Source organism: Lithobates pipiens, unplaced genomic scaffold (assembly GCF_037356315.1).
Source record: "Lithobates pipiens isolate NorthernLeopardFrog02 unplaced genomic scaffold, aLitPip1_a1.2 Scaffold_8, whole genome shotgun sequence".
NCBI lineage: Eukaryota > Metazoa > Chordata > Amphibia > Anura > Ranidae > Lithobates > Lithobates pipiens.
In genome coordinates, this window is record NW_027507903.1 from 155146111 (window position 1) to 155160613 (window position 14503).

A 14503-nucleotide genomic window follows, 5' to 3' on the forward strand; every position below is an offset into this window, starting at 1 on the left:
GTCATCGCAGATAACCACCATTACTATTAAAAAAAAATAATAATAAAAATGCCATAAATCTATCCCCTATTTTGTTGACACTATTACTTTTGCACAAACCAATCAATATACGCTTATTCGTATTCAACGTAAATTTTGTTTGGGTGCAACATCGCACGGCCATGCAATTGTCAGTTAAAGCGACACAGTGCTGTATTGAAAAAGTGCTCTGGTCAGGAAGGGGGTAAATCCTTGCGGGGCTGAAGTGGTTAAAATCTCCAGTAGTATGTCTGCAGTCTCTAACCATGTTTTTCAGGATAGCTGCAATCTCTGACCATCTCCTGTAGCCTAAAAACAGAAAATCTGTAGCATTACAGTACTCCCTCTGACAATGCCTTTAATATGGAAATACAGAACCAGCTTTAATCAGGCATCATCCAGGGTCAGCATCTTCTTCCTGAACTGACATGCTGTCTCCAAAATTACTTAATCATGTAAATCCTGATGCCTATCAGTTGGGTTTACAAATGTCTGACACATATCAGCTTCCCTCTATAGCCTCTCAGCTTGTCACTTGGTACAAAGTTACAATATTTCAGTCTGATCCATGGGAGAAAGGAGTTTAGGGCAAATATTGGTTCTGCCTGTGACAGTGTGATAACATCATCACTTGACCTAAGATCAATTATTGTTTTTTTTTTATTGATAGAAGTTCGCTGTTGTGGTATATAAGGGATGTATTCATTCAGACTTGTACAGTTACAGAAATATTCACTTAAAGGCTTGGGTTTGATCAGATATATGGACCACTTGTGCATTTGTATTGCTCAATCTATGTTGATTTGTATTCCTTTTTTTTTTAAATACTACTGGATATTTAACAGCACAAGCTATGACAAATATTTAATTGAGACTAGTTACAAATACATAAGGTAAAGCTAAACTCCAGCTTTTGATACACTTTACACTTTACTTTAGTTTGGGCCAAGCTCACTAACACGTGAGGCCACTGGATGTGCTGTATAAACTGTATGTAGCTAAAGCTACACACACCATAACGCATTGTGTTCTGGCTTCAAGCAGAGACTTCCAGTGGCCTCACGTGTTAGTGTAGTTGTTTGAACCAGCTTGGCTCAAATGAACTATGTAAAGTGTATCAAAAGCTGGAGTTCAGCTTTAATAGTAGCATCAAGGCTGCAGTAAAGGACATAGACAGGACTACATGTTGGTCCAGGTTAGTTGTCATTTCAGTAGTGATAAGACTTAGCATTTCTCCTGAGGGTACAGTCACTGTCCTGATTTACAATTCTTACTTAAAATGGGCCATGGTCCTGCTATATCCCCCCTAATTTAAAGAACACCTACAAAACCTAGTTTATGGTACATGTTGTTAAAATGTATCTCCAGCCAAATCTTTATTTTTTATTTTTTAATTTTAGAGATAGTGAAGAGATATTAGAACCACTGTCAAGATTTTACTGCTATGGGGCTTTGTTAGAGAGCTTTCTCCTCACTTACTGAAATGTAGGGAAAATCTCCAACAGCAACACAAACAGAAATTTTGTATCTGTGTTCCTGTGGCATATTTGTCTGTACCTTTTGTCTGGTTCCTGTGACAGTAAGTTAGTGAAGACTTGGACAGCTTTTAAAAAAACTAATTCTAAACCGTCTCCACTCTATTCAAAACAAACAAAAAAAAGTGGTTAGAGTTACACCTTAAACCCAATAGAACAATTGTATCATTACTAGATATTGACAAGTGGGATACACATAGCTTTCAGTAAATGTTCACTGATACCGAGTAGCTTTAAGAAACCAGCAACAGTTCCATAAGGCTAGGTTTTCAAAGATGGTGGACCCTCTGAAACATGATCTGTGGTGGACCGTTTTTCAGTAGGTGATAGAGCACCAGCTTCCAGGAGGCAATACTGCTGCCTCCCAAATGCCTATCGATTTTGTATGGAACTAACATACCCAGTCCAATTATTTCAAGGCCATGTGATTGACCCACTCTGACTGCCTTGTTAGACTTTCAGTGGGCATTCTGGTTTGGGTGGGGGCATACAAATATGGCTGAACCATCCATATTTTACCGCTTATGTGAAGAGGCCTCACACTGGTCATTGAGAACTGCATGGGTACTCTTTCTGGACAATGGGCACATTACGTAGTATATAAAATACATTAGATAAACACAAACTGTGCAAGTAAGTTGCCAGAGGATGGCACCTTGTAGTCAGTTTATGGAGGTCATATTATTCCTAAGGCAGCCATATGAAGGATATATTACATTGAGTTTTTTTATAAATATATTCCCTCCATCCACAGAATGTACTCTAGAATAGATAAGCCTTGCTTCTTGCATGTAAGGAATTATTTTCATTATAAAATACCCATTTTAAAAGGAAGTTGGAGACAGCAAATAGTTGTCACACATCATATTTAAACTGCATCCAGTAAAGCGTTCCGCTTTCCACAATTCAACTGTGTGAATTGAAGCCTTTGTTCAACAAACAGTAGGCTAAATCTATGTACTGCAGTCATTTCGTTAGCTCTGAGGGTGTGAGATCAGATCTGCAGTGTAAAGCCATTTCCAGCACTCTAAGGAAAAAGTTAGACTAATTTAATGTGCACATGATGGTTCTACACAATCTACAGATTCATCTCTGTCATCTTGCACTGTTCATCTGACAGCCTGGCAAGTGTTTCATATTTTTTTTCATATGACTTTATTACCAAAATTGTTCCTGCTTTTACCAAAAAAATTTCTTGCAATATATGGTGATGAGTGTCTGTCTGCGTTGTTTACTAGAAAAATGAACAAAATTCTAGATTCGATGCCTGATATGTGAAATTTCTAAAGTTTACAGTCCTTGAATTCAATCTAACTAGAAAGTTACAGGCTACATGTGTGTAGCTCTGATCTATCTTTGTATTTGTTGTATGCTTTGTCAGGGTTAATGATGCCTGTGTATTTCTCTCTTTACAGTAACGGTACAACCAACAAGATGAATGGAGCTTTGGATCACTCAGACCAGCCAGACCCAGATGCCATTAAGATGTTTGTTGGACAGATCCCACGTTCATGGTCAGAAAAAGAACTCAAAGACCTTTTTGAGCCTTACGGAGCCGTCTATCAGATCAATGTCTTGCGAGACAGAAGTCAAAATCCACCCCAAAGCAAAGGTAGTGATTTATGAGAATCTTCACTTTCTAAACAAAGTCAGCGTGTTTTGCCAGTTTTGAACATTGTTGATGTAGCCAGAACAAAGTTACACTTTTTTTAGCCTAGGCATCTGCACTGCAGAAGTGACACTTTTAGTTTTAGTTGAGCTACAGTGCCCTGCATGCTCTGTCAGTTAAAAGACATTTCAAGTAGGATTTAATAAAAATGCATTGGAAGTGTGGAAGAAAGCTACACTTCAATAAACAATTTTTTGTAAATGCTTAATAAATTTGCACTAGACTGCAAAGTTTGGAATAAGAGTTGGAGATGAACTGAAGTGTAGGATAACCTGCTTGACTTAACTAAGAAGGTTAAAATATAATAAACTCACATTAAAGCTGAACTCCAGGCAGATTTAAAAGGCACAAATTCAGTCAACTGCATATTCATTAATATATCATGTTTTATAGTTAGTCAGATTGAAAAAAGTCCATCTATTTCAACCAATAGGCAAATAAATAAATGAACAGCATAAATAAATAGAAAATCTCCACATGCAAATATCTACGCCCACAGTCGATCCAGAGGAAGATCACAAAAACCCTATATAAATCAAATAAATTGCCTTCTAATCCCCAGAAGGAAATAAGATATTTCCAGGATTAACAATCCCTGGTGTTATTTTTTTTTTTATAATTCAGGAATGCATTCAGCCATTCTTTTTTTTTACCATAATCTACTAAGCTGTCCAGAACTAGTTGTTGGTAGGCCTGTTCCACATTTTCACAGCTCTTCCTGTAAAGAAGCATTTCCATAGGTGGAGGTTAAATCTCTTTCCTCGTGTATGCTTTTTTTTTAAATACAAGCAGTGTAAGTTCCTGATATCTGTTATCGATCTCTTCCAGTTCTATGTACAATATAGCTCAGACTGGTAGAGGAATAAGAAGCATAAGGAGGAAGTTAGTTTGGCTGTAGTGATCATGTACTAATATGCTGATAGAAGGAGAAAACAAAGAGATGAGCTCATCAGTCTGCTTTTCCTCTTTTTACTGTACAGTCATAGGCTGAGGGAGGAACACAATTTGCAAGCGTTCCTTAACTGCAGCAGAGTAAAATCAGGTCTTCTGTCCTTCCAGACGGGGCTCTGCTGTCTAACAGAGCTGTGTAAAACTCAGTGCTGGATAGGCAGAAATACCAAACCTTTGACATCTGAAACTGCTCCCATATAAACAATATTACCAAAAGTAATGGGGCGCCTGTCTTTACATGCACATGAACTGGAATATTGGCCAAACATTCCCATAGACCTACTCTTAAACCTTGTAGCCAGCCAACCCAGAAGAGTTGAAGCTGTTATAGCTGTAAAGGGTGGGCCAACTCAATATTGAACCCTACAGACTTGGATGCCATTAAAGTTCATGTTCGTGTAAAGGCAGGTGGCCTAATACTTTTGGTAATATAGGGTATGTATTTCATCTGTGTATCTAGCTGTTTGCCTGGAATTCAACTTTAAATTGGAGACTTTTGTCAGTGAAAAGAGATTAACTTTTTTTTTTCAAAAAAACTTTTCATGTATGATTGTTCATGGAATAACCTATTATGACATGCATTGCTTTGTGACTGTAAGCTGGTGGTGTTATCTTCCTTAATGAGTTGATCACATTAATATAATGGTTTTGCTTTGATAATCTATTGCGGATAAACAATGAAAAGAGATTTAAATATATACATACATTTTTATGATTTCTAGAAGGTGTTTAGATATAGATAAAAGTTTGCATTTTGATGGTCTTTTTTAAGTACAGTAGTTTAATACTTTTGAGGGTGACATTTAGAAAGTGTATGTTTGCCAGACGACAACTTTCATGATTTGCATTGCAACACGCAGCATCAATTTAATATTGAGTATATGAAGACTGAACTGAAAACAGCCAAATGCTTGTTTTAAAAAAAAAAAGAATAATTAATTAATGCAATTTTTTTTTACTTTAATCAATCACATGGAATTAAAACTTTTAAAGTTCAAAATAAACATTGATTTTTGCAAGCTGTTTTCTTTGCCAATATGGGCTTGCTTCCTCTATGTAGAGATGGGTACACTCAACTAAACCTTCTTTAATTAACTTTACATGCAGCTATTGAGCCTGGTATTGAATAGACTAGCTGTACACTTTTCAAGTGTATTATTTTGTGCTCACTTGGGATTATTTACTAATGAAGTACGAATGTGCAAAACCCATACTACCTGTTCAGACACCTGCTTCTATTGTCTACTTGTGAAATCAAACAAATACTATAGTATAGAATATTATTTTATACAATATATTTCCAGTTGTGCTTTTTACTAATAAATAGTCTAAAATGCAAATCTATAGATTTACATAGCCTTTACATAGCTTGTTTTCTATTTTATATGACTATAATGATTAGAATATTTGCACGGTAAACATTAAGATACCTATTAATGTCTAACCATTTTTTAAATATGCATGACAATCAGTCTTTATTCACTATTTGATTGTCTGTGTAAACGTTAGCCTTCCTATGGGATCTGAAACAAAGAGTACAACCCAAATTCAGTCCCAGGGTTTGTTAAGTAAAGGTTTGTTTACACCATGTCTGTTGAGTGTTTGGGCCCATTTCACATAAAACAAGTGCGGTGGTGTACAGAAAAACACATTCAGGGGAATTCATAAATAGTGTCTAAGACACTCTTTAGAATTCCTCATTGCCTCCACATGACAAATGTCGATGTGGATGACAGATGTATGTACCTGTTGTAAACAGATAGATGAACCTGGGACATGCACCATCTGTGGAGAAGCATTGAAAGTGTCCAAACGTACACTCTTTCCTTGGTGCAGCTTCCTCCTACAGTGGCTGGGTGGGCAGATCCTGATGGGGATTTGCAGATAATAATTCCCCCTCAGATCCAGTCTCCTTTTTAGGCAGACAGTATTATAATAGTATCTATTAGTTAAAGAATCTTCTCATTGCCTGATTGTAATCACAAGGAGAAAGAAGACCTGATGAGGAACTAGAGTCTCAGCTTCCCTTTAAGGCTCCACCCATTGAGTGCCTCTGGTTGTTAGGAGGTTTCCAGCTGCGGAGGCATCAGCATCCTTAACAACCAGTGTCTAGTGGGGAGGGAATAGCGATGGCAAACATACTACTACACAGCATAAAGAAACAATAAAAAGACAGGCACTGTGCCTGTCTCTGTACATCAACTTATAGTTAGTCTTAATACCCCCAGTTTTGTTATCTACAAAGTGGATGTAATTATTTTTAAATTTTTTGCGAAACAGCGATGCTTCGTAATAGTGGCGATATAGAGAACTACCTTGATTTTTGAATCTGCCACAGGACATTTTTAAAGTTAATAATCACTTACCGGTATCTTAGTATATAAGGTAACGTTATGTTCACTTTGAACAGCCTATCTTATGGAAACAGGACTTTTGCTTGCAAAAGTATATAGTTGAACTATATCAGGTGCTTCCAGCTTCCTCAAATAGCTAGCAATGTTTGATTTAAGTATTTATTTGATTGTAATCAGCCTTATGACTTTATCCTGGCCGCATACATGTCATCATATTTTCAAACTTTTTAACAAGAAGCAAATTACTGTATTTTTTTTTTTAGTAAGATGAAACTGGAACAAACACTCCATGCATATTTTGTAGATTATAATTGATAGTTATAGCAGTACAGTTATATTCTTTCAAGAACATTAACATTTCTTTACAGAACAATATTACCACATTAAATCAGAGATAAGGAGTAAAGACTGTTCACTTAGGAAAATAAATGTTAACACATTTGTCTACGTGCATGCTGAATATCCAATAATGTGGAAGGCAAAAAAAATCAGCATCTTTGTTTTCACATGATTTCACAGCTTTACTTTATTCAATAAACAAAAAAGTGAGCATTGACTTTGCACAGTGAATTTACACTCTACAAAGAGAATATATAATATATATTACTTTACTTTCTCCATAAACAAAATGCACATGTTTTTTCTATCATCCAGAACTTTTTCATTAGGATTATAGTGCAATATGGATAGTGAAATGTGAATTGTATATTACATTTTCTGTAACCAAAATGTAATCTGCTAGCTAGGTCAAGATGGTGGTTGAAAGATCAGTGTAGGGTCTTACTGTGTGTGGAATGCATTTTTTTGTTGGTTATGTTTTTTGGGTTTTTTTTCAACAATGAAACATTTTGAAAATTGCCATTGTATTTGATCTTGCGGGCATTTACATACAAATTTTCATATTGCCTTGGATCTGTTTACTTTTGCTACAACTTTATTTATGTTTGTTAGTTGAGAAGCCAGAGCTGCTTCATCAAAATGTATACCTTGGGCCTTAGATTTACAATTTATTGTTCAATGTAGTGTTTGTCTTTGTGATTACTAAAAAAGAAGCATATCAAAGTGGAATATAATTGTCATTATGTCTTGCTCTGTGGTTAAAACCTGCATTTCAGGCACTTTCTTCTTTCTATGTACAGTATAACATGGGAGGGATTGTGAAGAAGAGAGAGGCATGGGGCGAGCTGACAAAATGTCATCGGAGGAGGACAGGATGCATAGCGATTGCATGCACTCGGAGCATGCATGCTCCTTTGTCATACCTGTCCTCCTCCCAATGATGTCTTCACAGCTCGTCCTGTGAATCTCCTCCAGTCTTAGAACTCTGGAATCCCCCAGCTTGGCCAGAACTGGTTACTGCACGGACTGCAGTGATCCGGATGGGCTTAACACAGCGAGGTTTACTACTTCTCATTTGCTAGATCAATGTTATATTGTGAGTTACTTACCATTAATTAAATCTGGTGCATTTTAAATACTACACACAGATTAGCACCGCTCTCCCTTCTTCACATTTCTTACAGAGCAGCCTTCTACTCTGACAGCGGGCTGCCTACACACAAAGTGTTCCTGGGATCCTACAGCATTAGGCTTATCCCACCACCGTGTGAACTTTCCTACATATGGACTAATATGGACTCATCCTAAAATATGGACTTTTACTTGTAGTTATTTATTTTCTACTAGACATTGGTCTAGTTAACCCCTTATTGACTCCCATCAATCGCAATTCATTGATACCTCTCCAAGCACTTTAATGCCTCTCAAATTGCCTGCTATAGTTACATTATCAATCCCAGTACTAGAATGAAAAAAAAAAACTGCTGACAAGAGCAGTATATTACATATCAGGGTTCTTTCTGGTTATGCATACTGTGTACATACCATGTACAAGCAAGTACAAGTACAAGTACACTGTGTACAAGCACCACCACAAAGTGACACTTTTTGACATTTTTGTGAGAATTTTTGTGATTTGTAGACATTAATAGCTAAGGTTAGTGAATAGGCAGTCACTGATACCTATCATGGCCCCCTAGTTCCTACTCTCAGTATCTTATAAATGCCTAGGGGCATACACTGTAGTCTGTATGGACCATAGCCAGCTGTATAGTTAAAAGAAAATTGCTATAGAAGATTTTATTTGGCAGGAAGCTTTACTGCCTAGCATTTTTTTAGTACTGTTCTAAAGCTGGCCATACATGGATCAAAATGTGTTCAATTCAGCAGGGACCATCTGAATTTTGAGCCATGCATGGGGTAGCTGGTTGTATACAAGTTCATTATTCAATCAACTTTTGGTTACAACCAGTCAGTTTTTTTTCTTGAATGATCGGTGCCACTGGCTATAGCCATCAACACTGATCATTGTATTCTGCCGGTGGGGAATTGCCTCCACCAGGAGAATACAATAGCTCAGCGGGAAGGATTCACCCATCCACATTGAATGTGTGGATGGGGCAATTGGCTCTTTTTTTGTTCCACCCACTGGTTGAATAAAAAAAACATGAATCATGCATGGCTGACTTTAGGTAGTGTTGGGTCAGTATGGTAACTTCATTTACTCATAATATGGTGCACTGTAAGAAAGACATGTTCACATGAACAACCTGCACTGTTAGATTTTATATAAACCACAGCTGAAAGATTTCAATGTAGGCCCCAGTTAATCTAATAATCTTGCATATGGTGGGTATAACAAAAAGCACAGCTGCAATGTGAGGTTGTGAAACATGTGCTATATAGAGAATATAGAGAAGTATGTAGGTTATGCTGAATAGTAAAATTAACAAGTGCCAAATCTCTATGAATGACTGCTATGAACATAGTTAGAATAAAGGTGAAGAGATCTTGCAGTTATTCAGAGCCCAGTGGAATTGGATTTAGCTCTAAGAGGGCTTACGTAGAAAGATATCTTGTCTCCTTACTACAGTACCTGCATGCTCTTTCTCATGGATGATGGCCCTTCTTCATCCTGTTAGTTTATCCTGGAGATTAGGAGAGCTGCATGCTTTAGATATTGACATCTCCCATTTCACTTTCATGAGACTTACAAGGTCTGTTATCATTCTTAGATCAGGCTTAACCTTGTTATTTCTCATTTCCATTTTAACCTAAGGAGCAGGAAGGAGAGAAATAGATGTGTCCTATAATTTCATGTGTCTAAGATAAAATGGGAAATGGCTTGACCCTATTCACTTGTTCAATCGTCAGATTTGGCTCATTAGAAGTCAGCATTAAAATTCAACTTTCATTTCTGGCAGCAAGCAAATCACTGCAAATGTAGAAGGCACAAAACATATGCAATGTGAAAAAAGCTGATTACTGCAACAATTGTATAGTAAATATATGTCTATCGCAGGTGTATTCTGAGGGTATTCCTGTATGCTAACAGATATGCTATCATTTATGGTATATCATTTTTAAGTATAATTAATGCATGTTGTTAAAGGAAAAAAAATATTTATTTGATATAGCAAAGTATGTCGTTAGGGTGAAAGTAGGGTTGTCTGACAAAAAAAAAAAACCCTGCAAACAGTAATACTAAACCAGTAATAAAATAGTAAAACAGTAATACTAGTGTAGGTGCTCCATGGATTTTTCTATAAGTAAAAGTTTGTTAAAGGGTCACTGTAACAGGTGCTTTTTACATGTCCAACAAGCCCCGGAAGACTTTCCTGCAGAAAACCATCCTGGAAACTAATTTTCTGTGGAAGACTTTCAGAGGTAGAATCTGTGGTAGAAGGGACATTTGTACAACAGTCTTCTGGAAATATTGACATTCTGGCTTGGTGTAAAAAAAGTTCTGTGCATGGAAGGTGGACCTAAAGTACTCATGCAGGGATTGGTTGAAGAGCAACAGAACAATTACACACTGAGTAGGGTAGGTGAGCCTATACAATTGAACTTTATGTGCTCCAGTATTCCTCCTGGTTTATTTTCTAGTAGCAATTGGAGTTCTAATCTGAGAAATTGCTTCTCTGGATTGAGCAGGGTGTAGCAAGGCTTCAGACATGTTCAAGATTGCATGGCAATGTTGCCCCTTTAATCAGGAAGGCACTTATATAAAGGCTAATTCCACCTTTCTGAGCATGTTTCATTTTAAAATCATGCGTGCAACGTGGTCACATTCTGCAGTCCCCTACCTTAAAACCACCCCCTCTTATCCTGAACCACAATATTTGTCTCCAGGCAAGATCCTAGATTTATTTTATTTTAGTTCAACTGTGTGTTGCCCCAGCTGCATCATCCTTTAATTCACACTGACCTCTGGATGGAAGACTGCATGTCCCTTCTGCCACAGTGGCTGATGGATTTGTAGTTCTTAATGGAGTACAAATGTAGCAACTTTGCTGCACTCTGTGTTCATTGATTACTTCCTTTAGCTCCATAGCTAAATAAATGTAGCAGGGACCCAGGGATTGAGAAGCCTGTGCTTTGCACCTGAAATTCATTTATTGTGATTGCAATGTTTTGCATATCCCAATGCAAAAAAATAATAAATGCACATATTATAATGAGTACTTGTATTTTTTTTATTTTTTTACAAAAAATGTGACAGGCCTTTAGATCTCTTTCACATTGAGACAGTTTTCAGGTGTTTTAGCACTAAAAAAAAGCCTCTCACACCTCCCCAATGTGAAAGCCCGAGTGCTTGGATGGGAAAAAAAGTCCTGCAAGCAGCATCTTTGGGGAGGTGTAGGATAGCTGTACACATCGCTCCAACACCACCCCCGCCCATTGGAATGAATGGGCAGCACTTCCGAGGTGCTTGAAAAGTGCTTCGGGTGCTATTAACCCCTTCTTCGGCCACTAGTGAATGTTAAAAGCACCCCGATAGCGTCCGAAAAGCGCAGCTTAAACAGCGGTAAAGCACCACTAAAACAAGCCATACAATCTGTAGATCATTTCTGATTTTCATTCTCTCTCTGGGAAAGAAGTGTACAGTATCATGTACAGCACCAAGACAGCATATGCATGGACTTCTGCAAATAGTTGTCTTTGTGCTTTCTGAAAAGGTATTTCAAGAATCACCTGGTAGAGTGTTTTTTCTTTAAAGTCAATCTCACTCACATTCCAGATGTTACATACAGTAATCCTAACCTACCCCCTCCCTTTCACACATTTGTTTGTTTTTTATTTTTTGGGGGTAGTAGGTACTTTTTTCAACACTTCCTCGCTCTTTGCCTAGGCCTATAGCCTTGGTCCTGCCACTCACCCCTTTTCCACCAACTTGTTGCCTCCTGGGATCAGATCACACATTTCAGGAGGCTTCAAGACATTCTCCCCAATTGGATGCATCTTGCAAATTTGCAAAAGGGGGCCGGCTGTGAGTTATAAGGAAAGCACAGCCGGATTCTGAATCCAAGATGGTGGCACGAGAATGAAAATGGCAGTGAAGACTGTTTTTTATTAGTCAGCAGCTACAGACCTTTTTTTTTTCATTCAAAACAACAAACATGTTATACTTGCCTGCCCTTTGTACTGGTTTTGCACAGAGCAGCCCAGATCCTCCTCTTCTTGGCTCCCTGTTTGATGCTTCTGGCCCCTCCCTCCTGTTGAGTGCACCCACAGCAAGCAGGTTGCTAGGGGGGCACCGGAGCCAAGCCACAGCTCTCTGTGTCCATTCAAACACTGAGCTGCGGCCCGGCCTACCCCCTTTCTCTACTCATTGGCTTACTGACTTTGATTAACAGCAGAGGGAGCCAGTGGTGTTGTGCTGCTGTCCCGGCCAGCCAAGACATTCTTGCAACACCACTGGATCTAGTGGGACCCAGGTAGATATTAGGGGGGCTGCTGCACACAGAAGGCTTTTTATCTTAATGCATAGAATGCATTAAGATAAAAAAAAAAAACCTTCTGCCTTTACAATTACTTGAAGTTGTTTAGTTAAGATGCAGTCAACTAACAATGTTTTATAGTGCATGTGTCACATAACCTCACAGGCCCATAACCTCACCTTATACAAGTTCCACCTACAATTCATATTTTTGTTTTTGGCAGGTGTTGCCATAGTGTTTAACATCCGCATCATAATAAGGAAACAAATAATGTATATATAATATACAGAGGTTTGTTTCACAACAGTGAAAAGAGCAATGGTTTGAGCAGCCTTTGGACCCAGAATGTTGGTTGTGTACTGCTTGTGCATTGTGATAATAGAAGTGATTGGTTGCAGTGGGCTACTACATATGTTCTTTTGCACTATGAATTCAATTTTCAGCGCAGACGTTAAACCTACCAACAGCAAGAAATGCATTTCCTAATCTGAAGGGCTAATTTTTTTCTTCCTTGTATGTGATATAATATTAAGAATATTTCCTTTGTACTAAGGAACATTTGTTTTATGTTTAGTCATTCTATATACCATGCTTGTACCACCTTCACTGAATTCATATCCATTTACATCATTCAAAGTTCATTATGTCCTTTTTTTCCTGTACTTTCAAGTATTTATAATGCATTTTCTACCCTAGAACATGATTTTTCAATTACTGTGATTTCACCAAAGAGAAGTACTGTAATATAAAACACTTTAGCATTTTACTCACATCGATTACCTCTGCTTTATATTAATATCACCTTAACTCACACATGGGCTTCACAACGAATAATTGCACTTTTAGGAGGGAGCCCAAGGAAATTTCAAAGCCACTTTCAGATACACTGTAGCTAATAAACTTTCAGATAGAATACCTAGTCCATCTTTCATTTCATTGCTTATCATTTGTATATATCAGTTATCAATAGATTAAAGTCTAATTGTATTACATCAACTGTATTGAGCTTTCATACAGAAAATTATTTATTCTGGATTTAAAAATGTTTTTTTTGCACCCAAAAAACTTGTTCCCCATTTTCAAAAATTGCTCAAAAGATAGTGTTTTTATAAGATGTAATATCAAATACAGACTACTTTATTAAATAGTTTAAACAAAAAAAGGTATTGTGTTGCACATATGTTGACATACAAGTTGCAATCAAAGTGCAGTAACGAACAACTGTCAACCAAAAATAATTTCTCATCTGATGCTCTGACTACTGTGTTAATAAAATGCCAAATTTGATTGGCTGCCATGAGTTACTGAGGTTTGAAAATAACCATTGCTCTTTGCTATGCCAAATTAAATAAGCATGCATATAATTAGGGTTCATATATTTCACACATGTAGAAGGAAGTGTTATTAATTGAATCCTGTAGAACATGTATGAACTATTGTTGGTTATTTCTCTGGACAGGAAACAGCAGTTCATTTCCTTTGTCTCCATCTAGATGTGCAGCTTTTGTTGTGTTTACAAACTTTTTAAATGAAATATTTCAAAAATAATAACAGGAGATACAAAATACAGATTTTGAAAGGCACAAAGTCTGAACACAAATCAAACACAGATGAAACATCACAGAGTTTCGAACAAAAGTGCACTAAGGTGATAAAAGTTCACCTGCTGAAAAGTTAGTGCTGCTTTTATACAAGACCAAAACCTTTAGCTAACATATAAATGATGAATAGTTGACCAAAAATTCAATTTACCCAAAAAGTTAACTATAGTATCATGTATAAAAATATGAACATTTCTTTCCATTAACATAATTGAATCAAGTATAGCGTTAATTTAGAAAAAAAAAAAAGGATAGAAGCAAATTTCCAGTTTAGAGCTATCACCCATCAGCCAGCTACAAAGATAGTTTGAATAAAACATAACTTTCTATGGTGTGTGAATACATCTTTTTATGAAGTGTGCAATATCAGGAACTGATGCAAATAAAAAAAACAATGGCCATACATATGTTTACAGGGTGTCCAGGAAGTTTAGTTGAAAGGTTAGTAGCTCTTTGGCAAACTGGTAATAATGTATCACAATTTCATTAAATGTGACCAGAGAGACTTTAAAAGAGCATCCACGAAAGCATGTATTACAAACTTCAGGAAAGATAGAATGGAATTTAAAGGGCTTATAATACCATCAGGTAATAT

General features: G+C 37.0%; 1 protein-coding gene across 36 annotated transcripts in view; it reads left to right on the top strand.

The window, feature by feature from the left end:
• CELF2 (CUGBP Elav-like family member 2) overlaps window positions 1-14503 on the top strand; it is a 683959-nt gene that overhangs the window by 318725 nt on the left and 350731 nt on the right. For all 36 annotated transcript variants that reach the window (XM_077472885.1, XM_077472887.1, XM_077472889.1 and 33 more), the window contains one exon: window positions 2969-3165. In XM_077472885.1, coding sequence (XP_077329011.1) covers window positions 2969-3165 — 197 coding nt within the window. The remainder of the gene's footprint in view (window positions 1-2968; window positions 3166-14503) is intronic.